General features: G+C 39.3%; 1 protein-coding gene across 2 annotated transcripts in view; it reads right to left on the bottom strand.

The window, feature by feature from the left end:
• The window catches only part of CWC22 (CWC22 spliceosome associated protein), a 44355-nt gene continuing 16759 nt past the window's right edge, over window positions 1–27596 (bottom strand). For both annotated transcript variants that reach the window (XM_026696966.2, XM_087919879.1), the window contains exons 9-20: window positions 24440–24575; window positions 24157–24363; window positions 23997–24059; window positions 23782–23886; window positions 21288–21369; window positions 19947–20007; window positions 11270–11347; window positions 9079–9231; window positions 8573–8700; window positions 6709–6810; window positions 5280–5470; window positions 1–867 (exon numbers count right to left, since the gene is read on the bottom strand). In XM_026696966.2, coding sequence (XP_026552751.2) covers window positions 347–867; window positions 5280–5470; window positions 6709–6810; window positions 8573–8700; window positions 9079–9231; window positions 11270–11347; window positions 19947–20007; window positions 21288–21369; window positions 23782–23886; window positions 23997–24059; window positions 24157–24363; window positions 24440–24575 — 1827 coding nt within the window. In that variant the 3' untranslated portion in view covers window positions 1–346. The remainder of the gene's footprint in view (window positions 868–5279; window positions 5471–6708; window positions 6811–8572; window positions 8701–9078; window positions 9232–11269; window positions 11348–19946; window positions 20008–21287; window positions 21370–23781; window positions 23887–23996; window positions 24060–24156; window positions 24364–24439; window positions 24576–27596) is intronic.

The raw sequence follows: 27596 nt of genomic DNA, 5'->3' as shown, positions 1-27596 counted from the left end.
AAATGTTTAAAACTTTAATATATGCTGAAATCTAAAATTCAAAAATGAAAAGGAAGGAATGTTTAGCATTTCCAGATAACACAAATAAAATTTAAAGAATAAATATTTACAGCATACTAATATGCTAGTGAAAGCAATATTTAACTGTTTTACTGGACTTTGATTCCTCTTGGATTCAAAGTCTTTTAAGCAGCAGCTTAGCGAAAAGCTCCAACAATTAACAGTGATTCGAAGAGTCATTGCTCTTTGGAAATATTTTGTACAAAGGGTTTCTCTTTAAAAAATGTGTAGCAAGTTGTAAAAAGACAGTTCAAATGGCAAGGCGGTATTGAAAACTCTCCTTAATTTATTTGTGCCTGGATGGGGAAGCATTTCTATGCCTTCTCCTGCTTTCGTCTTTCCTTATCTCTTTAAACTGGTTTGAATATTGGCTGTTTTCCTCAAACTCTCTGGGGCTGGGATAATGGTGAGGCCTCTCTCTGGACTTAGATCTGTCCTTCTTCTCTCTGTGGAGCTTGCTGTCCCTTTTATGGTGCCTGTCCCTCTCTTCATCGTCAGAAAAATAAGGTCTTCCTTCTTTTCTCTTTTTAGAATGGCTGGTTTTGCTTTCTAAAAGTACATTTTTTTCTTGGTTCCTCTCCTTTCCACTCCGGGAATTATTTCTATCACTGGAATAATCTCTATCATAAGATGCTTCGTCTTTTCTACTGGAGCTTTTGTCAGCATTCCTCTCTGGGTTCCTTGAAGCACCATTTTCCCTCTCGGGCCACCTCCGTTCTTTTTCCTTTTCAAGTTTCTTCTTCTTATTGCCTTGTTTTCTCTGGGTACCTTTATCTGAATTTTTCTTCTTTTGAGACTTTTTCTTATCTGAAAGAAAAAAAAAAACCAAGACTTTCACTCTAAGATTACATTTTTAATTTGTCAAACCATGTTGCTTGTATTCAAAACTCCCAAGATGGGATAGGAAAGAAAAGTCTGATTAATTACTATAAAGAAATGGAGAATACCAGAGAGAAAGAGATGTGATATCTCACCGACATAATCTGAAATGTTTCTGCTCACCCTGGGAGGCTATATGAGCCATTTCATGGCATGAATTATTATCAGAAGCTTTTCTGTTTACTTCCCAGGATATGCACACCATCTGCATTTCTCTCAGAAATGCCAACTTTCATTTCATTATTATTGATTTTGAAATTTGACATTTGTGTGTGTAAAATTCAGAAATTACGAAATATGAACAATGGACCCCAACATCTATAACACCATTCAATTCAATTAAAACCTTGCCATTTTAGTACCATCTGTGTTTTGATTTTCTTCTAAGATGCAGGTATGCAAAAAAAAAAATCTATTTAACATGAACAAAAAATAATCCTGTCATACCTTCACAATTTTGTTTTGTTTCCAGTCTCCAGCCCAACTACATGGCTCCACATCCATAGCTTAAGACAACTGTTTAATGCAAGTGGCCTTTTACTCAGGAAAAATTGCATATAAAACATTTCTATGCTATAGGGTGCTGTAAATTTATTGGTGGTTTTTTTGTGTGCAAAAGATTAACATCTTACACTATAAACAATGTTTTATATGAAAGCTAGAAAGCCTACCAGGCAATTCCTCATTAAAGGAATAATGAATTAAAGGAATAATTAATACTAATACTAATTTTAATACCAATATAGACATGCAAGTTCATTATTATTGATTTTGAAATTTGACATTTGTGTGTGTAAAATTCAGAAATTACAAAATATGAACAATGGACCCCAACATCTATAACACCATTCAATTCAATTAAAACCTTGCCATTTTAGTACCATCTGTGTTTTGATTTTCTTCTAAGATGCAGGTATGCAAAAAAAAAAATCTATTTAACATGAACAAAAAATAATCCTGTCATACCTTCACAATTTTGTTTTGTTTCCAGTCTCCAGCCCAACTACATGGCTCCACATCCATAGCTTAAGACAACTGTTTAATGCAAGTGGCCTTTTACTCAGGAAAAATTGCATATAAAACATTTCTATGCTATAGGGTGCTGTAAATTTATTGGTGGTTTTTTTGTGTGCAAAAGATTAACATCTTACACTATAAACAATGTTTTATATGAAAGCTAGAAAGCCTACCAGGCAATTCCTCATTAAAGGAATAATGAATTAAAGGAATAATTAATACTAATACTAATTTTAATACCAATATAGACATGCAAGTTCTAAACTGAGTTTAAAAAATGAGCTATATAAGTATTTGGTTCACGATGGCAATTGGGACCAGGACTGCCATTGTTAAGTGAGGGGTGCAACGTCATGTAACCATATCACTTAGCACCAATGATCCCAACAGTCCTTTGGCCATCATAGTCCCAAGATGCACGACTTGTTAACCAGGAACAGCAGGAGTCCCAGGTAAGGAGGGCACAGTGCCATAGGGAGGTACAGGAGGTGGAGGGGGCTGGGAGAGGTCTTAGGAGGCCTGGCGCAGGTCATGCTAGAATGGAGGCTGGGGGAAAGAGGGCGCCATGGGGGACAACTGAAGGGAGACCAGAGAAGTATGGGACAGCACAAGTAGAGGACAGGCAGAGGAAGCAAGGGAGGTTAAGGGAAGCAGGCAATGGGGCTGCCAGAGTGTAGAAAGGCTGGGGGAAGCAGGGAATGGCTTGGACAAGCAAAGGAGGTCAGGTGAATTAAAATATAGGACATCCTTGACTTACGACCATTCGTTCAGTGATTGTTCAAAGTTAAAGCAGCACTGATGAACTAATGAATGGTGGTTATGACCAATCCTTGGATGTTCAGACATCCCAGAATCTCCTCGGCTATGTGATCAACCTTCACTTGGCAGGGAAGGCTAAAAGATGCTGGGCTAAGTCTCCCACCCCTGTACATCTTCCTCAAGCAGTCATACTGTGCGAGCCACTTACTCTACCTCATTCACCCTCCCTGAACCCTTGCCACAACTCCCTTGTGCACCCCCTTGCAACCCTTCCAGACCTGCACCCTTGTGCACCTGCTTATGCAATCCTCCCTGAAGTGTGCCACTTACAACTCCCCTCACACACCCTCTCCAATCTGTACTGTGCCCTCCCTTACATCCACGCACACTCTCTCTGACCTGGGCTGCCTGTGCAACCCCTCATATCCTCAAGTACGCTCCCTGATTCATACAATGCCTCATGCACCTTCTCCATGATCTGCACCATCCCTCACATACATATTCACTTTCCTTGACCCACATCATGCCTCTTGCGTACTTTTTCACACCTTGCACTCTTCATAACCCATACCCTTTTGCTCACTCCCTTATATCCTCCCTGACCTGCATTGCACCTCTTGTGAATCCCCCACACCTTTCCTGACCAGTGCCATGCCTTTCCCCATACAGTTTGGTCATAGGAAACTAGCAGGAAGTTACCTAGTTTTAACAACTAGGGATTTGGTTAACAACAGGAACAGGGATTGCCATTGTAAATTGAGGACTATCTGTAATTTTTGCCCTTAACCTCAATCATATAGCTAATTCACTTGAAAGGCTTTTTCAGTGTAGAAACTCATCCTGGGCTATCAGCTGCTCCCACAATTAACTGCAGATATGCTTCATGTAATTGAATATGCTAAAGATCTTGGGAGAAGAAGCAAAGAAATGCTGCCTAGGGAATGATCAAATAAAGAGACAGCATAGCCTGCAGTTGCATAGTGGGCAAAACAAGAGGCTCAGAAGGGACCCTCCCTGGTTTCTCAGGCAATAAAGGAGGGTTTTTTGGGGGGTGGGGTGGGTGGGTAGTCTTTTCAAACTTACAAGAATCTATCAATATACCTTTCCAATAAAATAAAACTATCTCATCTACTCGTGATTCTATCTGGTTTACCAGGCAAGGTCGACACTCTTTTTTAAAAAATATGTATGTATGTATGTATGTATGTATGTATGTATGTATGTATTAAACATAAAATGGAAAAGTGTCAGGAAATAAATCTTTGCAAAGCAGGATACTATGCAATAAAATGCGTATTAGGCTGTATTGCACTGGGCTTCATTACATTAATCTAAGAATAACTATTAATATTTTTTACAGAGCCACATGTATATTCCAGAAAGAACTGCATATCCTATCTTTAATTAACAAGACAGGCAAATAAAATAAAGCTTTTCTATTTTAGCAATGCCTGAGGGGCTTCACCATGGTGTGTTCATTGTGCATACTTTAGCAGATTCATATCTCAACACAAAATAGCTTAACATGTTGAATATATTTCTTTTGCATAATCCCCAAGTATGTTATTACTTTTGTGTGTGTGAGAGAGAATTTTTAAAGAAGATGAAAAAGAAGTGAATTTCAGACTGCAGTAAATCTGCAAATGCGGGAACAAAATCAAGAGAATGGATCCTACCAGAATTCTCTCCAGCTATTTTTTTAAAAAAGTATAGTAAGGTTGTAATTACAACAAATACTTACAGATAGTCCTCAAGTTACAATGAGCAACGAGCTCACTAAGCAATGAGGTCATAAAGCATAATCTCACATGATCACAGTCCCAGTTGCTGTCACTAACAGTTGACTTCACAGGTTGTTAGACAAGGATCTTATGTGACTGCAACTTCCAACTGGCTTCCCCATTGACTCTGCTTATGGGAAGCCAATAGGAATATTGGAAAACATGATCATTGGGGAGACATTAAAATGGCTAGAACTCAAGAGAACCGGTTGTAAGTACCACTTGTTTAGCACCATTGTTTCAACAACTGCTGAAAACATAGTTGTAACTTGAAGACCACTTGTATTTTTGGTTGGTGATAAACCCAAATGAATTGACTCAATGACTTACTGTAGTATGTGTAGATTCTATTATATGGGCAAATTAGCTACTTCATGTTGTCAATGTGATATCAATCTTCACTTTTCCCTCCCTGCCTTTGTGGGTGTTCTTTTTTTAAAGAAAAGGAATGTTTTTTCAAGACATTTTGCTTCCATATGCATTTCATACTTTAAAATTAAAAAGCTGATATGTGAAAACTCATAATCCTTTAACTGAGGTGAGGGTGATAGAACAGGCTTTAAAGAGGTAGTCTGGCTAATCTCATTCCATAGTTCCAGAATATTAAACCATTTCATGGAATACTTAAACCCGTCTTGATGTTTCTTAAAAGATTTATATGTACCATCCATTACATTTTTAGTCAGGCAATACCTCCGAGCAAAAAAAGCCAGTCTGCATGAACAAATGGCCTATTGCTAAAACAAAGAAAAAGAAACTGAGGGATTGAAGACAGAACTTCACCTGAGTCACTGCTGTCCGTACTGTCGGAAGTGGATTTACTCCCACTAGAGGATCCTGACGTCTCACTGCTGCTGGAATCTTCATCAGAATCAGATGTACCTGATTCTGAAGATGAATCAGATGACTCCACATCTTGCTTCTGCGTCATTATTATTTTGGGAGCATTTTTCAGGTGCTCCCGTAGTTCGTCGCTATTTAAACAAATTTAACAAAATAGAAAATATATAATAACAGCTTAGTGCTTGTTGTATTGTACCCTGTCTGGTATTTCTAAATTTAGCCTTTAAAAAAATCTCACTGAATTGATAGGGAATTACCGTATTTCCCCATGTATAAGCCACCCCTTTTTTCCAAAATTTTCAAGCCCAAAAAGTAGTGGGGTGGCATATACAAAGCAGGTACACTTTTTATACGTGAAAAATGCATAAAATAATAAAGTAGGAATAAACTGGTTTTCCAGCAGTATGCTATACTTTTTTGTAAAAATTGTACGTGAAAATTGTACGCGATTATGAGTGCGAGTACGCGATAGAAATGCATACGCTAGGCATCGGCCTGAATGCTTCGTTCCTACTCTCGTTCCGATGCGTAGATTGCTAGCGTTGCCCGCACCGCTTTCGGCGTCATGACCGAAGTTGTAGATCTAGACGTCGAATTTTGTTTCTTTGTAAATTTTCTTTCTTCATAACTTGTTTCTCTAATAAAATATTTTTTTCAAAACTTCACAGTCCAAAAATTGGGGGGGTGGCTTATACAAAGGGGGTGCTTATACATGGGGAAATACGGTACTTTACTGATCACTGTCAATCCAACTCCATCCAGAATTACATTTCTTGTTGAGATTGTGGACTGAATGCCAACATCTAAATTGGCTTGGGTGATACTTTCTTCTCAGGCTCATGTCTGGTGAGAACGCATCTCTACCTAATACTGATAACACAACTCTGGATCAGCATTGTGGTTTTTTCCCTGTATTTTAGTCTTTGAGGACTTTGACACTTCAGTATTTTAGTGCTGGCTCAGGAATAAAACCTGCAGAAAATTGCAATTCCTCAATGCTTCTAGTATGATATTGAGCACTTAAAAAAAACCCACAAGACAAACATTTAATGATAAAAAGTTGCCCACATTAGTAAGAGAGTTTAAGCAGAACCAATACATGAAGACCAACATAAAATGTTGAATTGTCAGATATGTCACAATATTGATCTCACAGAGCTATGCAAAGATGGGTTCTAAATTATAGGTCTTGCTTGTGCATTTGTCTCCCATGGATAACCTGGGGACATCAGAAGCAAAGTTTGAATATATTTTCACTCCCTAGCATACAGTACATATGGTCAGATCCAAAATCTCTCTATATATATTATCTCCTCCTATTATGTGACAGAGTCAAAGGAACTACTAAACTAAAATGTTTTTTCCTTACGTCAGTCCTCCAAGGCCAATTGAAGTGAAGAAATTGATTGCAAATCTAGTATTTCTTGGATTATCTCGTGGTAATAATCCTTCAAAGAATGGTTGTAGGGTTCTGTTAAAAATCAAACATAGCAATCATTCCTAAGACTGAGAATTTCAAATGCTGCACACAAACATATTTTGATCCCAGTTTAGAAAGATTTAAAACAATCAGGTTACCATATTTTTTGGAGTGTAAGGCACGCTTTTTCCACCCCCAAAAGTGAGTGGAAATGTCTGTGTATCTTATACCTCAAATGTTGCTGAAGCCCTGCCCATCCGCTGCCCCCACCCCCACCCTTTGGCCTCTGCCTCCCAGCAATTTGCTTCCTTGCAGCAAGCAGCCTGTTTCACAAGTAGCTGATTGTCGGTTGGATTGGCCTCCCGACAATCAGCTGTTTTAGGCTGCAATTGCCATTGCCTATTGCCGCCTCCATTCACCCCATTTCTGCCCTCCACATCCCATTTTTGCTCTCCGTGTGCCATTTTCAGCCTCAGTGCACCCCATTTTCCGCCCGTTCTGATCCCCACCGCCTGGAACAGGCCGAAAATGGGGCACACGGAAGCCGAAAACAGGGTGTGTGGAGGCTGAAAACAGATGCGGTCGCCAAAAATAGGGTGCGCGGAGGCAGCAATAGGCTATGGCAACCTAAAACAGCTGATTGTCAGAAGGCCAATTCAACTGACAATCAGCTGCTTGTGCTAATCAGGCTGTACTGAAACTGAAACTGGCTGTTTGCTGCAAGGAGGCAAATTGCTGGGAGGCAGGGGCAGATTTTTTTCCCCTTGTTTTCCTCCCCAAAAGCTCGGTCTGTTTTATACTTTGGAGCGTCTTATACTCTGAAAAATACAGTAATTCACACAAGATTTGCAACTATAGAAATCTGTACTGTACTAAATTAAAAATTCCTCATTGGGCAGACAAGATGAGAAAGTGATATTTTTCAGTAAATATACAGTCTACTGGGAACATGCATTCCAAAGGAATACAAAGAATTTTTTTAAATTCAGTACATAAAGATCTAAAACAACTAGTGAGAAACAGTATGGCCCTAGGAAGGAAATGTGCTGCTACACAAGAATTGCAACTGTCATTCAATAAGGAAACAAAAGGATTAATGGTAATGAATGGAGATGGCAGATGGTGCTTGAAACAGAATATGAGACATGAGGGGAAAAGTGGGAACAACCTTTCCCCCTTTAATATATCAAAGGGGGAAGTCAGGAGAGAAGCAAAAGTCACTTTTTTTTTTACTGGAATCTATATTACACGGGTTGAGTTACTCTTACTACCACAGTATTACATCATAGCAGATGACATTTACTTTTATGTAGCTCAAGGTTTCTCAACTTCAGAAACATTAAGATGTTGTGGACTTCAACTCCTAAAAATTCCCCCAGCTAGCATGATGGCTGGGAGAATCCTGAGGATCGAAGTCCATGTATCTTAAAGCTGATAAAGTGGGAAACATCGCCTTTGCCGGTCTCAGTAAAGATAAGCAGGTCTAATACTTGGATAGGAGAACAGGAGAAATTTCAAAAGGTGTTAAACAAAAAACTGAAAGTTGAAAACACATCCCACAAGAAGGCAACTTCGAACTCTTTTCACTTTGTAATCAAAGAAAACAACATGGATATATCCATGTAAATTATTATGACTTTAAAGGAGATTTTACCTTTTATTAAAAAAATATTAACTCCCTCTGAGAACTGTGTGTTACTTATTAATGTGTGTTACTAACATAATGTTCAATGTTTACAAATCTGACAAAAATATAAACAGTCATAAACAAGGTATTAGAAAAAAATAATTTATAATATGATTTGTTACTTACTCATCTTTCAACCTTGCATTAAGATTAGGAAGTCCCATATATTCACTAAGCTCTTGGAAGAATATTTTAACAAAAATCCTACTGGATGATGTTGTTGTTTCTTCACTTAGAGATATGCATTCAAGAACCTACAAATAGAAAGGATAACTTAATGCCAAATGTTATTTTCCTCTTTAAAATAAGCTAATTTTCCTTTGTTCCCTAATGCATTTTGATAGTCCTTGAATGGAAGCATATTCCTTGCGATAAATATTTGCTAATGGAATGGCCATCTTACAAAAACACATTCATATTATCAATTAAGCCAAGCCTGGATTCTGAACAAACTATCTCAATTTTTCCTAAATTCAAGAAATCCTCTCTTTCAAAGCACCTGCGTCCCTTGCCTCAAAGTCAATTTGATTCTTCACTCTCAACATGTGTTTGAACTAATTCCATTTACATCTGTAGGTTTGAAAAAAAGAAAAAAAATGCATAGTAGAAGGCTACAAATGTTGGCTACATACGCTCCATGGAAGCGAATCTGTGTATAAAAGATGAGCAAACATCTTGGCAACGTTCCTCAACTTGTTTGTTTCCAACCGATGAATGGTATCATACTGCTCTTTGAAAATGGCTTCAAATGACTCCATGTACTCTTTTTTCAACATACAGAAGCGCTAGTATAAAATAAAAACACAGGGAAGAAAATCAAATGAGGAAAAAAAACACACTGATTTCAGCAGGGTGCTAGGAGTAAATAGACGAAGAAAATTAAAAAGGAAAACCACAGGCGGTCCTGGACTTCTGACCATAATGGAGCCTGCTCATTGCTGTCCTAAGTCATGACAGTTGTAAAGTGGGTCACCCACAGGATTGACTTGATTTTATGGCCTTTTTTTTGCTGCAGCCATTAAGCGAATTGCTGCAGTTAAGTGAGTCTGTGGTCTTGACAAACACCACAGCCAATAAGCCAACTCATTGTTTGTTAGGGGCCTTTTTGCCCCAAACTAGAAGAAAATGCTGGTTTTCGGGGGAAATAGCAACAACATTTAGACTTATATGGGACGATCCACGGTGCTTTACGGCTCTTCTCTGAGCACTCTGCAGAGTCAGCATATTGCCCCTAGCAATCTGAGTCCTCATTTTACTGACCTTGGAAGGACGGAAGGCTGAGTCAACCTTGAGCCGGTAGGATCGAACTTCTGGCAGTGGGCAGAGTTAACCTGCAATACTGCATTGTAACCACTGCGTCACCAGGACTAGGTTGTAAAATGCTGTCACATAACCATGGGATGATGCAAACAGTTGTGGATAGGATGCTGAGTGCCCCAAAAGCGGTCATATGACTGTGTGAAGGATGGGAGGTCTGGCCATCAGAACACTGGAACAGAATCGTAAGTATTCTTTTTTTTGGGGGGGGGGTCCCTAGTTACTTTGAATAGTCATTAAGTGACCAGTCATTAAGTGAAGGATTACCATATTGGTTTCTTTTCCAATACTAAGTTTGGTTTTAAAGACAACTAAACATAAAAAGAAGACAATTTAACTAACAGTTAGCTGGAGAATTTTGGGAGCAGTGAGGACATTCCGGTGATCTTCCAGCCATCATTTTCTTTGCCTTCCCTTTCTACTTCTTTCAACATTGCCAGGCAAAGGAACTTTCCTAGGCCATCATCCCTGCACATCCCCACATATCTGAGTTTTGGCTTGCTGACTATCACCCCAAGGAAACAATCAGCATTTGGTTTTGGACGGATCTTTTCCTCCACTCTCTTCAAATGGGCAATTAGATGATGTCTATCTTCTTTCTCTCACCCTGGCTCAGTGTTCAGCTTTCACAGATATACAGGTAGTCCTCAACTGACAATCAGAATTGGGCCCAAAATGTATGTTGTTAAGTGAATTTGTCCCATTTTACAACTTTTCTTGCCATACGTGTTAAGTGAATCACGGCAATTATTAAATTAGTAACATGGTGGTTAAAGGAATCTGGGCTCTCCATTGACTTTGCTTATCAGAAGGTCCTGAACACTGCAACCGTCATAAATAAAAGCCAGTTGTCAAGCATCTGAATGTAGCTCACGTGACCATGGGGATGCTGCAATGGTCGTAAGTGTGAAAAATGGTCATAAGTCACTATTTTCAGTGCCATTGGGCAGTTTGTGCGGTCACTAAATGAACTGTTGTAAGTCGAGGACGACCTGTATATTACCACTGAAAAGATCTTCATTGGAATTACTTATCTTAGGTAGGCAGACCCTCTTCGGGCTTACTTTTAGCTTTATTTCTCCCTTTTGACCTGACTGCCAAAGATAACCCTGCCACAAATACAGCATTGTTCTGATGGTTATTTTAGCTACTAGGCCTACAATGTGGGAATCATACTGAAAAACAGGAAACCCCTTGGAAGTGATATATATGCACAAATCACACCCCCAAAGTTCCATATTACAAAAAAAAAAAAACACCACCTGGAAAGATGTTAGTTTTTCTCTCAACATATTTGGTACTATTTCACAATATTAATACACCATACAATTCAAGATTCCACTGTCTGGCTCGTCTTTCCAAATATAACAGCTAACTCATAAATGAAAGGTTATCAATTGATATTGAAAAAGACTTTTGTAAATGAGTCCTTTTTATGAGAGACTGAAAGACATGGTGAGGGGTATGGCATGGCAAGGGAGATAGATATGACAAGTAGCAACTCACCCCAGCTAATAAACCAAAGAATTTTTCATATGTTCTTTGCTGAGCACAACAATCAAGAATCATGTTGCATAGTTCTTTCTGTCACAAAAAAAGATAAAAGGTATATATGAAATAACATACTTTCAGTTAAAAATTACTACAGCAATATCATGGTAATACAGATTTTTCTAAAAAATATGTTACATTAAAAATATAAATAAATTTGACTTGTAAGTCCATGAAACCCTCTGAATGCACTTAACTTTTGGTGTGAAAAGTTACTGATGGAAAGGTGAAACTAAAAGACGAACGACTTGTGAAAAATTTCTATCCAGCACAATGTGTAACTGATCAATAAATATTCAAGGTTTTCTGTTTGTTTAATGATAAACGGTTAACTACCATAATCTTAAAAACTCCTTGTTGTATTTTACATGAATTCAATATATTAAAACATATATTTATTTTTACATTGCTCCACTGGAATAATATTGCAGTCAACCAGATTTTATGTAATAAAAACAGGGCAAAGTGCTGATTCTGTTTGCTAATGAAATCAGCGCGTCTTGAAGAACAAATCACTTTTAGCTCCCTGAACAGCAGTTACCACGCTATAATATCTCCCAGGGGTTAAAGTAATTAAATATTTCAACATTTTAAATATTTAAATATTACCCGTGATTTCTAATAGAATATCTTGAGTAATCATGTTCACGAAAAAAGATTTGCTTATAAAGTAATTCTCATGGGCTTATTCAAAGTAAGCATGCTTAGATCTAATTGTTCCCCATTATTTTGTCCACATGATGTGATAGGAGTCATTGAGTTGCATTAGCAACACACTGCAGTTTCAGAGATTAATTGCAACCACTGATCCATTTGTTAAACTCTTACAACTGAATGCTACATGTGCTATCAGGACTTGCTGGCAGTTTACAGTAAATAGAAGAAACCAAAACATCTATATATCAAGTGATAAAGCCAGCATATATGATAATGCAGATCTGAATATACGGTAATCCTCCAGTTACGGCTAAAATTGAGCCCCAGAAGTTATGTTGCTAAATGAAACATTTGTTAAGTGAGTTTGCCCCCAATTTACGACTTTCTTTTGCCACATTGTTAAATGAATCTGACTTTCCCATTGACTTTGCTGGTCTCAAGGTCGCAAAAGGGGATCACATGACCTCAGGACACAGCAACGGTCATAAATATGAGCTAGTTGCCAAACATCTGAATTTTGATCATGAGACCGTGGGGACATTGCAATGGTCATAAGTGTGAAAACAGGTCACGCTGCTTTTTTCAGTGCCATTATAACTTTGAACAGTTACTAAATGAACTGTTGTAAGTCGAGGACTATCTGTAGTTATATTGAATGAGTTATATTGAATGAGTTATTAATCAAGATATTGGGAGCTAAATAGCCAATGGCTATTTCTATGGCTATTGAAAATATACTCGAGCCTAGGATTTCTTTAAAACAGGAAAAATAGATTTTTCAAGATGCTGCATTCAAAAGCATTGAACGTTTTGTGATTCAAGTGAAGAGAGCACAGATTGCTGACCAAGATCTAAGCAACAATAATTTCACTTCGCCATGCCAATGCTGAGGAGCTCCCCAAAGTTCTCACTTGCATTATAGAAAATACTTTTTTCTCTAATATTCTTCCAAGTGTTCTTCATAACTTTATCCTTTTTGTGAGGTGGGCTTTTACCTCCCTCCCGGGGACGTTTCCAAGTCATCAGAAAACACAGGAGACCTTGCTTCCATTTCCGACATTTCCAAACATACCACCAATGAAACAAAGCTGTTTCCACTGAAGTCCCACCACTGTTGTAAGACAATTTAGTTGCTTAAATACAAGAGGACAGAGAGTAGCACTGCCACGAAGACTGTACGTTGCAAAATTAAAGAGGCAACGAGGGCTTTGATAAGTGTTGAATGTACAACTGAGCTATCTGACAAGGAAAGCAAAATGCTGTTAAGTTGGCAAGTATGTCTCAGTATGTCCCAAACGTGCTTTTTCAGGAGGCAACTGGACTTTCTTGTTTTTTCTCTGAAGATGTTTCGCTTCTCATCCAAGAAGCTTCTTCAGCTCTGACAGGATAGTAGGGAATGGAAGGACTTATATTCCTTGCACAGTTGGTCATTTGCATCCTTTTAAAGAATTGTTGAAGCACTTGGAAAGGATGCAACTGACCAGCTGTCTGCAAGGAATATAAATCCTTCCATTCCCTACTATCCTGTCAGAGCTGAAGAAGCTTCTTGGATGAGAAGCGAAATGTCTTCAAAGAAAAAAGAAGAAAGTCCAGTTGCCTCTTGAGAAAGCACCTTTGGGACAACCAGGGCCTGGATGACTGAGAATCTCTGCAGACTTCAAGACCAACATGAAATCATTGCTTTGCCATGATTAATGTTAATGAGATCCTTCTGTTCTGACCCTTTAAAGAAGGGGTCGCCAACCTTTTGGACCTCAAGGACCACCAAACTCATAATTTTAAATCCCCCAGACCGCTAATATGAATTTTGGCTGACAGTGGCTTGCTGATGGTGGGAAAGAGAGGGGGAGGGAGGCAGGGAGGGTGGGAGATCTAATCTTGGAGGGCTGGTGATGTTCTCTCTCCCTCTCCCTCTCCCACACACAGGTCCTTCCCACCCCTCCAAGGCAGCCACATTCCTAACCTGCTTTTCAGCTCTGTTCTTAGGGGGAGGGGAAGAGAGAGAGGGAGACGATATTCTGTGATCGGTAGGACAACGGGGTGAGGTGTTTTCTTGCTGACTTTTGGGGGGATTTTCCCAGGGTCTCTGCAGTCTGCAAGAAAATTCTCCACCCCATTTTCCTACCGATCGTTCTTTATTTGGGATCACAGGATACCGTTTCCAGCTCCGTTTTTTTTTTTTTTTTGGGGGGGGAGACTTTTGGCTTCATGCAAGGAAAGCAGAAGCAGCAGAAGTCTTTTTTTTCTCTCCCCCAACCTCTGCCAGAAATGAGTCTTTCTGCCTCTTGGAGCAGGATGTCTTGCAGGGTCCCAAAGACTCATTTCTGGCGGAGTTTGGGGGAGAGAAAGACTTTTGCTGCTTTCCTTGCGTGTAGCCAAAAGCAGAAAGAAGCAGCCCAGTGGCCAGGTGAGGCACGCGTGGGTCAAATTCCCCCCTCCGCCCTTTCCCCACTCCCCTCATTACCTTGTGTTGTTTGCAATGCAAGTGACGCAAGCCTCGTGTTCCCGCGCAGCCTGGATTAATTGCTTTGGGGGGTGGTCTGGGGGTGACATTTCTCTGCGGACACCAGAGAATTTTCTCACCGACACCAGCGGGCCGCGGACTACCGGTTGGCGACCACTGCTTTAAAGCAAATCCTGCAATACTCATTTTGTTTAATTATATTCACCTATACGGGGCCACATGCAGTAGCCTTAAAAGACACCCCACTCCCTTTCATTCATAACTGACAAGGGGGCCATACAATTGATTCCCAAAAAGCAACCTTAACATCCATTGGCCAAAAGGATAGTTCTCCAGTGAGATTCTATCACTAATGCAAATAAATCACTTTAAAGTAGTTGATGAAGGAACAGCTAATGAAATTCCATAGGAAGGGCAAAGACAGAAAAGCATAGATTTTATATTGCCGTTTCCTTGCCATTTCAAATGTTCTTTCTTTCAGGATTTAACCATAACTTTCTTTTAGTTAATCCCAGGAGTTTTTCTATCGGATTCCCCCTCTTCTCTTTTTCTTTCTGTAAACATCAAGGATACGCGTGGAAAAGCACTACACTCGATTAGACTCATTCTGATGGCACTGCTATTCTGCTACCTCTGGGACTGTCGTCTGCTTATTTTTGCTGACCATTTTCTTTGGGTATTCTAGTTGACTTCAAGGCAACACATTTACTGACTTTGAATCAATACGTCATTTTCTAGTCTGATGCTTATTCTGGATTAATTAATTTAGCGAAGAAACCAGCTGCCGTCCCTTTCCCTACAACTTCAATAAAGGTCTATAATTTTATTAATTCAATAAACAAGTACTATTAGTAAATAAATGTAGTAGAACCGGAAGCAAAATATTTGTGCAACTTTTTTTTTAACACTGAAAAGGACTGCAGAATAATTAGACAAAAATATCTCCCCCCATTAGTTAAACACAACCTTTTTTTTGGGAGTTATAAAATATTCTAATATTTTAATAATACAAGGCCATATTTTGTATGCAGACACACACGGATTTAAATAGCAGGTTACAACTGCTTTTATACCTACTAGTTCCCAAATTTGGCAAAATTAAGGCAGGGAGGGGATTTAAATGATCAAAAGTTATACACTTTTTATGTATCACTTTATTCAGTAAACTCTGAACATTCTAATGAAACAATATGTGTAAGTTTGCAGCCTCTGAAAGGAACAAACTGAAGCAGAAAGTACCAGTATGAATAATAAGTACCAGTATGAATAATGCAACAAGGCTTTTAAAATGTTGGCCCAGGGTGAGTGATGAATTAGCAAAAGGCCCGATTTCTGTACAATCTATCAGGCCCCCAAAATGTATTGAGTGCTTTTTTCATTAAACTTATTTTTTTGGTTCCTATTCATTTAGATAGCTAATTGAGTTCTGATGCAATACCATTATTTGCACCGCAGTATAGATCTGATACAAAAATATGCATCCAAACACACAGGGCTACACAAACCAAATTTCAGGATATGATCCTGAAGCTTCCTTCACCTATTAGAAAGTACCCAGGGTGCCTTTGCGCCAGTCATAAAATCTCAGGCCATCTTACCTTACCCACTTGGTGTGGGGAAAGTGGGAAGAGGTTGCACTATGTAAGCCACTTTGCTCTCCTGAATGAAAGGCAGAATATAAATCAAACTGATGAATCAATGAATCAATCAATTACAGGTAGTCCTCAACTTAGCTCAACAGTTGGGGCCAGAATTTCCATCGTAAGATATTGCAGTCGCGAGTCAAGTCGGACCAAATTTTTACAGGCAATTTTTATAGTGGTTGTTAAGTGAATCATCATGATTGTGAAGTGGAATCCAGCTTCCCCAATGGTTGTCCTTGTCAGAAATCACTCCCCCCCCCAAAAAAACAGTAACAAATTGCAATCACGGGATTGGAGGATGCTTCAATCATAAAAAGAAGCTGGTTTGCCATGTGCCAAAATTATGATCGCATAATTGCAAGGGTTTGAACCATTGTTAAATGAATGATCGTAAGTCAAGGACTACCCGTTATTCAATGGCTCTCCTTTTCATACTGTCTTAGCACAGCTTTGTTGTGCAATAAAACCTGCAAAGCCTGTATCTCAGAAATTAATCTTAGCCTATCCAGACTTCTTCACAACCTTCTAACTCAACCACTGCAAAATACAAAGGGTGTGTTGGTGCAACACATTAGGTATGGCTTATGATTAATAATGGATAGGAGATTTAAGCTCAAATGCTCAAATATTAAACCACAGCAGCACACACCTTTTCCTCTTTCTAAATCATTGTGATAGGTATCCGATTGCCCTGTTTTTCACTCACTTACAAATAGATACAGATACATAATGAGTTAATTGGGACAGGAGCTACCATGTGCGGTGGGAACAGCAATATTCCCCAAGCTCTTCTTAAAAATAAATAAATAAATCCCAAACCCCTGCATGCATGTAGAGGTGAAAAACTTCAGCTCAGCAAAGAGCGATAAATGCTGTCAAAAAGACTCAGTTGGTCTCAGCAGCCAGTTTTACGTCTAGAAGTTAGAAGTGAGAATGAACTCTTCTGTAAACAGGAACCGTGTTAAGATAAATAACCATAGGAGAAACTGTGGATTTAGATTATAGTTAAGAAAATCCGGGTTAAGCAGAAATGGAACTATTTCCTTGTTTGGTTGACAAAGCTTTAGCACAAGCATAAAATGCTATTTTCTTGGCTCCTTCCAGATGTGTGGATTTCAAGATCCAGGATTCTGAGCAAAATAAGGCGATTGATGAAAGCTCCGGAGGCCACCCAGGATGGGGAGTACTGACTTAGTATAGTGCGTAAATATTTTGAAAAAATAAATACGTCTCTTCTGCCTGCATCTGGTCAGGACAACACAGCATCAATGGCTAGGCTCAGGGCAAATTCTTCTTGAGGATACACCCCCTTCCCATCAGCAAAGAAGGAGCCCTTTTGCTAGGTATATATGAATTATACTGTATATGACAGTCACTCCTTTGTGGAAGGTAAGAACAAGGTTACATTGAATTAAGGGTGGTGAGTAGAGTCGTTTAGTGTCAGGTCCCTATCGGAACACTGCCGTTCTGGCGGCGGGAGGGGGGAGGCACTGTGGGTGGAATGGTTTGCATGTTTTCGCTTCGCCGTAACTGCTTGGGAATTGAAGGGGGAGATGTGGCCATCTGCACTGATTCTCTCTCTGCCGGAATCAGCCGGGTATTCAAGGTCGCGGTGTCGTGAGTACGACCTCTTCTCACCATCCAGCCTCGGAGATTCTCACAACCCCCTTGTGGCAATTTATTGGCTACAGATGGACACGGGGTATTAGGAGGTGGGGGTTGAGGGGAAAATTGAGCCTAACGCTTTGTGCCTGAAGTCAGACTCCCCCTGACTTCCCTGAAATCACTATCTCTCAGTAAAAGTTCCTTTTGAAATGTAAACTGTTTCAAAGAGTTTTACTTTCTTGGGAAGATAGCTGAGGCAGGCCCAGAAATGGAATCGAGAAAAGTATCATGCAGTGCATTTCAAATTAGCCTATAATCACATTTTGAAATGGCTTGCCTCTGGACGTAATACTAAAACTATGATTTCAATGTGAACGAAGAGGCATGAGATTTCTTCTTCCAATAAAACAGTGAGGCTGACATTATCAGCTTCCTGTTCCTTGGCTTCTGGCAAGAAAAGGTTGAAACTTCTAGCTTTCTTATGAGTCTTTTAGATACATTCCACTGAAATTCCCCAAAGCCATTCTTTTTAACCGACAGAAGGGGGAAACTATTAAACAGAAGAGTGGAGAATCGTTAAAAATACAGTTTTGTTAAGATTAAGTGTAATGAAAGGAAATTAAATAAAATGTATTTATAGTCTCAAAGTCCCAGCCTTTGTTTTTGGGAAAGTTACACGAATTTATTCTAGGTTGCCAAGAGATGCTCCAATGGTCATTAAGTTCAAAAACAGTCATAAGTCACCCCTTTTAGTGTTGTAACTTCAAATGGTTGCTAAATGAATGTAAGTCAAGGACTATCTGTGCTTGACTTGTTATTTTACCTCACATTTTTATACCTGTCAAAATGGCATATATACCTAACATTCCTGCCTCCTATTTCCGCACGGCAACAGCCCTATGAGGTGGTTGGCCTGAGAGTGAGTGCCTAGCCCAAAGTTGCCCAGTTGGCTTTCATGCCTAAGGGAAACCTAGAACAGCCAGCCTCCTGGTTTATAAGCCATCAACTTAACCACTAGACGAAACTGGTTCTAATAATAATAATTGTAGTACCAAGGGGCAGCAGAAAAGAAACAGAGAAAATCACAAAATGCAGAGACCTGCAAATAGAAGAATAGCTGTTGGCAAAAGAAAGCAAAAATAGCACTGTGTAATAGGTGCATTAAGTGTAATCCCAAAACAAGTGGAGTCCCACTTGAACACCACTGCCATTGACAAAATAATCACCAGTCATTTGCAAAAGGCTCAGTACATATCATATTCCGCAATAATACTTTTAACACCAGGTAATAACATCTGCCCATCTCAGGTTCTCTCAATCTACTTCCAAGAGCTTACAGAAAACAAAAACAAAATTAACAGTAGTGTGCAACTACTCAGAGATCACCCACTCACTCTTCCCCGATGCCTTCCAGAAAAGTTATTTCCATTAATTTCTGAGAGACCGTAAGGGAAATGGCTAACCTGGCACCAAAGAGAAGACTGTTCACAGCATAAGCACTGCAGCAGAGAAAGATAATGGGCATACACCTGCACTATAAACCTCCCACTATGGAGAACCGCAAGGACATTTTAACAGGGGGGTGCACACCAGGTGGGTTTTAAACTTTTTTTTTTAAAAAAAATCCTTTTTCAAACAAGCATACATAAGAATTGAACAATTCACTACCCACTTAAAAAAAGGGAAAAACATTGAACAAATAAAAACAAAACATCAAAAAATCTGTAATTACAACTACAGTATATTTCCAAATCATCTGATTTTATTTTATTTTTCACATTTTTGAACCATCCATCACCATTGCAGGGGAGGGGGGGCTTTTAAAAGAGGAAAATAAGCTTTCAATTGTTTCACCAAGCCCATCCAAGAACTTATTCCTAAGAAAGAGAGAGTGCGACATTTTCTGATGGACAGAATTATATAATTTTCTCAAAAATGGCTAGATTACATACCTCCAAAATCCTATCCTTAATATCCGAAGTGAAAAGTGCTTTTCCATCTCATAACAATTGTTTTTGCAAAAAAACCCACCCTGCCCTCAGATTTATGTACAGATACAAATACAGATACAGATAATCAGAGTTGGAATCCCTTCATCTTGTAGGTCATCTAATCCAACCCCCAGCCCAAGCGAGAGACCTCCATATTAGACATCAGCTGCTATACTATATAAAATATGTTTGTGTCAGTAACTCTATTTTTAATGCCCATTAAGGAATGGAAAAGCAAAAAAACCCCAAAAGCAACCCTTATTAAGACTTACTGTTTGGCTGTCAGGAAAATCCATTTTCAGTAGTTTATGGGCACATTCCTCAAAATCTAAACTAGAGAAAGACAGAGAAAAGGGGAATATACATTTATCTGTACATTTTCATCCCTAATATGGTAAAAAGTTCTCACAAAACCTCAAAGTGACTTTGGTGCGACATCAAAACCATGCTGGTTTCAACTACTGTTCAGGCAAAGGCATCTTAAGACATTTACACTCCAATGTTTAAAATTTAAGAATTACTTTTAACTATACAAGAACCTCCAGAACTTCCCATATGCAGGTTCTCTCTTACTTGGAAGTCAGATACTCCTTGTGACTTGATTTATCAGAACATCACTGGTCTCTGAGCCTTGAATCTGTTGAAGTAAGTTTACATGACAACCAGTTTGCCATAGCAGTAAAATACCAGAGTAGAAACCAGGAGACAGTGAGTTCTAGTCTTGCCTTAGGCATGAAACCAGCTGAGTGAACTTAGCCCTAGGAAGAAGATCACAGAAAGTCCACTTTCAAAAAACTTACAAAGAAAATTGCTGGGACTTGTCCAGGCAGCGGCCAGGACTCAACACTGACTCAAAAGTATGCACACAAACATACATGCATACAGGTACACTTGCAAGAAGTTCATTAAAGAAAGAAAACAATTGCACATACATCAATGTATAAAAACTTCATTTCCCTCCTCATTAAAAAGCACAATGTATTTTATAGCCATGTACATTTCTGTTGAAAAATAATTTTATTTTAGCAATTAAATGTTTTTTTCCATGAGCTGCAGCCAAAACCAATAGATTTTCAGACAGACTAAAAACAAGATGATTCTCATTTGAGTCATTATTACTGTTACATCATATTAAACAGAAATGTACCAATTCTAGCAAGTAAACAAATTAAAACACTAGCTTTTTCCACAATGTAATTTCATAGAATAACGGTTTGATGTAAAGTTGCAAACATTTGCAAATATTTTTAGTTCTATGCCAATTTTCTTTTATTCTACAAGTGCAGATTTGTCCGTTTTAAATGTATGAATCTCCTAATTTCAATAGATTCAGATTGAGACTCCTTCCACAATTTGTGATTTTACAGGTAAATATGACTGTAAATCTTCAATGACAGAAATCTGAAGAGTTGCAGTCCAACAAATTTGAAAGGAATCAGTTTGGTAAAAGATAATTTTAAAGTGCATTCCTACATATAAGGAAAAATGTACAAGTGCTATAGATCGAAGCTAACATTTTGCATGCTGTCATCTAGGATGCCAATTTGCAAAAGGGCCTCTGATTTATGCTTTAAGGGTGTTACATTTCAAATGAGAGTTATATTTCATTTTACCTTGACTGAATTGCAAGGTAAATAGTTCGCCGGAAGGAAACCAAGTTAATTTCCGTTTTGTCGTGGATGGTAACTTTTTGTCCTTGATCAATAAAAGGAAAAAAAACAACAAAAGATTAGGATAAACATTCAGGAAAAAATTGCATAGCATTGCCAACACATTATTTCAGATATGATTGTTCAAAATAAATGACTTATTCATGAAAAATAGCTGAACTTGGAAGCTAAGCAGAAATGGGCCTGGATAATATTTTATAGGAAACTATCCAGGAAGCCCAGCAAAAAAGGCTAGACATCGAAGTTTAAAAACATTCTGAAAGGAAGCAATCTGAGATAAAAGGAATTATCTTTGCCTTAAAAAATTACGTGAGGAAAAATAGCATGTTTCACAGTCTTCCTAATTCAGTTACAGCTTTTGGGTATTTACATTTAATAGAGAAACCATGAGCTTTCATGGCTTGATGCTAAAATGATCAAGGAAATTTCAGTCAAATTTCAAAGAGCGGGAATTCTCCTATCCCTCTAAGAATACTATCCATAACAAGACATAACAATTGCAATAGAACAGGAGGTAAGATTTCATCATGGTCTGATGCATAACTAAACAAACTGTTTTAATGTAAATAAATACCCAGAGTGTTTAAATAAGCTCTGTTCATGATGACAGTCTGGAGTAATTACCATCTTTTTTTTTTTTTTTGGTCTGACAAACAACGCTTTCCTACTGTTTAAAAAACAATATTTTTCAGATTCAGCATCCACCTCAATGTGTTCTTCTATTTCTGTATAACCTTTTTCTATTGTATAAATATTTTTACAGATATTAATTGCAGACTATCAAAATACGCTAAGCTACTTTGTTTGTGAACCATAATAGGGCGATAAATGCAAAATAACATCTACACTTATACAGTACTTTTGTAAACAGTCAGTGTTAGCAATAGGCAAGATTCAGTTAAGATTAAAGTTTTAAAATTTGATTTCAAGGGAAATACTTTTAAACAAATCTTATTCCCTGTAGTAAATTTTGTGGATCTTATGTGGATTTTAAAGGCTGACTGAATACATATTGTATTACTATATTTAATATTTGGCTCAGGCACGCCATTAAAAACCCAACAAAATTACCATACTCCTCTATAAAACTGTATTTAGAATTGTAATGAAAAATAATGCAGAACAAGAAAAGAAATGTAAAACAAAAGTACCACTTTTGGTGGTTCTCTCCCTTTGGAATACCATCCCTTCAGAAATTAAACTGGCCCACTCTTTCGTAAGTACCAGAAAGCTTGGCTTTGTCAGAGGGCCTGGGGAGCCCAGAGTGGGATGGAGCCTATCAAATGGTTCAATAGACTGTGTGCTGTTGCTGGACAGGTGTGTGTGTGTGTGTGGGATTATTGTTTTTCTTTTCTTTTTTTTTCATACTATGTTTTTATTGCTTGGTAGCCACTTAAAGTTGTTGTGAGAGTAGCTGGCTATATAAAATTTCTAAATAAATAAAATACGTATCTTTGGCAATGACAGAAGTAGATAAGAAGAAAAAAAGCTAATGTTTACAGTTGAAAGAAATGTAAAATGGAATGCAAAAATGAAATAAAATGTACGTATGCTAGTTCCAACTATAATCAAGACAATACTGGGTTTCCATTTTTTAAACATCAGTACTGCTTTTCCAGCAGAAACACAAAGTCAAGATTTTCAAAAGTAGATTAATTAGCACAGGAGCTAATTTTCAAAAAGTGTTTTACCTCAAGTGAATAAACTTTATAAAAGCTTTAACCACACACAGAAATGCCCTGATCAGCCTTTATCTACAAAGATTCACCTTTGCTAAATCAGTACATTTTCTGAGCACAACAAAGATGGCCTACGATGTTCATATAAATTTCCCCCCAAAATAACACATTAAAAACATCTGGTCTGCTTCCATGTTCGATTCAAGATGTTGGTTATGGCCTTTTAAAGCCCTACATGGCATTGGGTCTGGGTACTTGCGAAGCTGTTCTACCCCATTACACCAGACCGTCCCACCCAGTCAGACAGGGGGGGCATGTGGTGGACCCATCAGTTAAAGAATTTTGCCTAGAGAGGTCCAGGGAGAGAGCATTCTCTGCTACTGCTCCTGGAAAAATCCTTCTCCCATGGCCTCTCAGAAATGTCCAGTGACCTGGCTCTGACAACTTGCTTGGGGCAGATGGAGGTGTATATGACCATGGGGCTGGTAAGTGCCTTGAAGGCCCTCCCCTGCTTTGTAATTCTGAATTCTAAATATTTTATTCTTGTTTTAATCTGGTTTATGTTATAATATTTATACCTTTTTCCTGTTTTTAAGTCTTCTATATACAATGCCCAGAGTTGCATTGTGAAGGAGATGGGTGGTTTCCAAATGTGATAATTAAATAGATGTTATATAAATCGAATTTATTATCCGGCCATAGTGTATTACCTAGAGCTCTGAGTAGTTTACTCCACTTAGTTTAAACGGAACTCTTACCGTCTTCATCCACATCGTCTTCCTCTCTTTCTTCCTCCTCCTCCTCTTCACTACTACCAGCATCCTGATTTGCTTCTGAGTCACTGTCACCTTCATCCAGGATTTCTACATTACAAAAAAACAAATTCATATTGGATTAAGTCAGCAGCATTTAGGCCAGAGAAGTACCTTAGAAGTAAACAACCTTGCCCAATCAAGAACTTGAACCCACATACCTTTTTTCAGAGTTTTGTACTTCTCTTCGTTTTCCACAAATTCAGGGTCCATTTTGAAGACATCTTCCCAAAAGGAGAAAAAAACAACAACACTGAAATTAGGCTCTTGCATATTTCTAAATCACACCAAGCCCACGTCTGATTTCAAAATCATACTTACTGAGAATGTCATCTGGATTGTATTCGTCTTCCAAAGGTAACATGTGGGTAAACTGATCCTCTTCCTCCACGAGGTCAAGTCCTTCTAGAATCACTGGGTGATCTTTGAATCCATCTTTGCGCACTGCAAACATGACTTCAATCATGTATTGGACACGCTTGTCAGTTTCAGATTCATGAAGGACGTGGCGAAGGCGGTCAAAGATGGCTGTGAGGTAAAATCAGTTAGATGGGGACTGTTAATTCAGGAATCAAAGAGGAACGTACCAGGATTGCCTACTTACCATTAATACCTCTGGGTGACACTTCTGTTAACTTGAGGCCACAGTCCTTCAGAAACCCAATGGCTACTTCAATACTATCATCTGTAGGTCTTTCCAGGAGCAACGTGAGCATTTCCAAACATAAAACCTCGTGAGCCTAATAGGAAAACAATGCAAGTATTGGTAAAAATCTTAAAATAGCTGATAAAATACAACATTACTGCAAGAAGTGCAGCGAGCTCAGAAAAAAGACAGGTTGACTTTAAGACATTCTATCCCATCAAGAGCAAAGCAGTCGGAAGTATTCAAAGTTCAAAGTCAGGTCCAACGGGATATGGCTATAACAATTCTCTAGATCAGGAAATGACAATTAGCAAGGCGTATTGTTTGAAGCAAAACATGAACAACAGTCAGCTAGAAAGACTCGCTCCAATTCAATATGCATTTTGCCTTTGTACAACTATTTGCCGACAGATGGGAAATATAATGGAGAATGGTGGCAAAGAGGTGCTTTTTTTTCCTTTGTCTTTTTTTAAAAAAATTAAAATATATTTTATTTACAAAAAATTAAAAAAACACAAACACAGAAATAAAAAATGTGTAAATAGAACAAGATACAAGTTTCTTTCTATTACATTTGATAATAGATTGGATATTTCATAATAAACAATAATAAATAGTAATTGGCAAGAATTCCTTATCTCTTGTAGATTACATATTAATTAATAAATAACACATGTTATGCTACTACCGTGTTTCTCATATAATAAGGCCGGGTCTTATTTTTTTTTGAGCCCCGAGAAAACGGCTAGGACGTCTTTTGGGGGGTGAATTAACTTCTTTCTCAGCTATGCCTCGCCACCAGCCACTCCTAAAGGCCAATCATGGTGGAGCGCAGAGGGCTCCCTTACCCCCACCAAGCACTGAAGACCCGGGTCAGCGGGCGGGCGGAGATGTCTGCCGGCAGCGTTTCAGCCGTTTCTCAGGCCTCTGTAGCTTCCACGGTTCCCACCAGTGCTGGAGCCTCTCTCGTCAGTGCCGTCTCCAACAAAAGCGTCTGAGTCACTCCTGCTTTCCCCTGTCCCCGTAACAACAGGAAAAAAACATTTTGAGGTATGGGAGCACTGCGTGCTGCATTTTGGTTTAATCCCAAGGGACTGGGTGGGCATGAAGAGCCGAGCGAGTATCTCTGCTGCTGCTACCCTTGGTGCTCCAGCCTCGGAGCCTGCAAGCTTGCAAAAGTCCTGGTGCGTAGCCCGTTCCTGCATTCCAAGCGCCCAGGCCAAGCTGCAGTTGTCCCTCTCTCGCCAGCGCCATCTCCAATAACAGCGGCAGCAGCAGCGGGAACCATGGAAGTTACAGAGGCAGCTCCCCCACCCGAGAAGTGGCTGAAACGCTTCCATGGTTCCCGCTGCTGCTGCCGCTGTTATTGGAGATGGCGCTGGCGAGAGAGGGACAGCTGCAGCTCGGCCTGGGCACTTGGAATGCAGGAACGGGCTGCGCACCAGGACTTTTGCAAACTTGCAGAGCCTGAGGTTGGAACACCAAGGGTAGCAGCAGCAGAGATGCTCACTCGGCTCTTCTCACGCCCACCCAGCTTCTCGGGATTAAACCAAAATGCAGAGCGCGGCACTCCCAGGTACCTTAAAATGTTTTTTTTTTTTTCCTGTTGTTACGGGGATGGGGGAAAAGCGGGAGCAACTCAGATGCTGTTGCTGGAGACGGCGCTGGCAAGAGAGGCACCAGCACTGGTGGGAACCGTGGAAGCTACGGAGGCTTGAGAAGTGGCTGGAACACTGCCGGACATCCACGCTGACGCTGCCCGCCGGCTGACCCAGGTCTGCAGCAAAGGCGCTTGGTGGCGGTAAGGGAGCCTTCCGTGCTCCACCATGATTGGCTGTTAGGAGCGGCTGATGGTGAGGCGTAGCTGCCCGTGGGACACTCCTAATGGCAAGTCCCCCCCTGCCTTCCTCCCACAATTTCACATGTTTTAAACTAAGCCTAAATTTGGGAGGAGGGGCTTAATTTCATTTTATGCCTAGAAAACATGCTGGGCCTTCCTATGGGGGGGGGGCGTATTGTTGGAGAAACACGGTTTTTCTACCAGATTATAATTGTATTATTTAATCAATGAAATCTTCATAATGTTTATGTAATAGAAGAGAAACTTGAGACCGCTATTATTATACATTCAATATATACAGCTATATATGTTTCTTGGGTTCATTTATTCTATACACTCTTTTTCTTACGTGAGCATTTACACCCAGCTGTACCATTTATCCCAAACCAGGTAGTACTCTGAGTCTTCCTTTCCATTTAATTTAAGCGTGAGCCTCTCCATTTCGGCACATTCATAGCTTTTTTGAATAATAATGTGTATCGGTGGTATGCCCGGCCTTTTTCCAATAAAAGGTGCTTTTTTTCCAGGAGGCGACTGGACTTTCTTGTTTTTAATTTGAAGACATTTCACTTCTCATCCAAGAAGCTTAGAAAAGTCTTCAAAGAAAAAAAACCCATGGAAGTCCAGTTGCCTCTTGAAAAAAGCATCTTTGGAACAAACCATGATCTCGATGACTAAGAATCTCCATAAACCTTTCTGGGGTTCACTCTAAAATATGAGGGCTCACACCTTAGCCCAGAAAGGGTAAACCTCTTACGGAAAGGATCATAAGGATGCCTGATTAGGAGATCTCAAGACGAGCTTTAGCAACCTGTCTCCCCCTGCCCAAGCTGCTGAAAATTGTGTCTATTTGCTTGTAAAGGAGGAAAGCCATACAGGTAATCCTGGCTTAATTATCCTTTTTAGCAACTGTTTATGATGGCGCCAAAAATGTAAAAGCAGCCCTTAACTTATAACAGCAATTCGGACCAAATTTCCCATCACTTAGTGATGCAATTGTGAAGCTCACCACCCTAGGGTGCTTAGCTGATGGCAATTCCTGCAATCCTGTTTGCTGTTTGTTAAAGAAATTTCACTGTTGTTAGGTAAGGCAACTTCCTGTTGCAAGTCCCAGGCAGCTTGCAAGTCCTAGGCTGGCAGGCAGGCAACTGGCTGCTATAAGATATGGGATGGCGCAAGGAAGGCATGGGAAAACTTGGGGAGGGTGTGAGGGAGCCGCAGCAAGAGGTCTGGGTGTGTGCCCAGCGTGGCAGAAATGCAGAGGGATTGGCTGTG

The sequence above is a fragment of the Pseudonaja textilis genome, chromosome 1 (genome assembly GCF_049901715.1).
Source record: "Pseudonaja textilis isolate UNSWEBS1 chromosome 1, rPseTex1.2, whole genome shotgun sequence".
Taxonomy (NCBI): domain Eukaryota; kingdom Metazoa; phylum Chordata; class Lepidosauria; order Squamata; family Elapidae; genus Pseudonaja; species Pseudonaja textilis.
The sequence above is the reverse complement of the archived record's forward strand: the minus strand, read 5'-3'. Positions and strand labels throughout refer to the sequence as shown.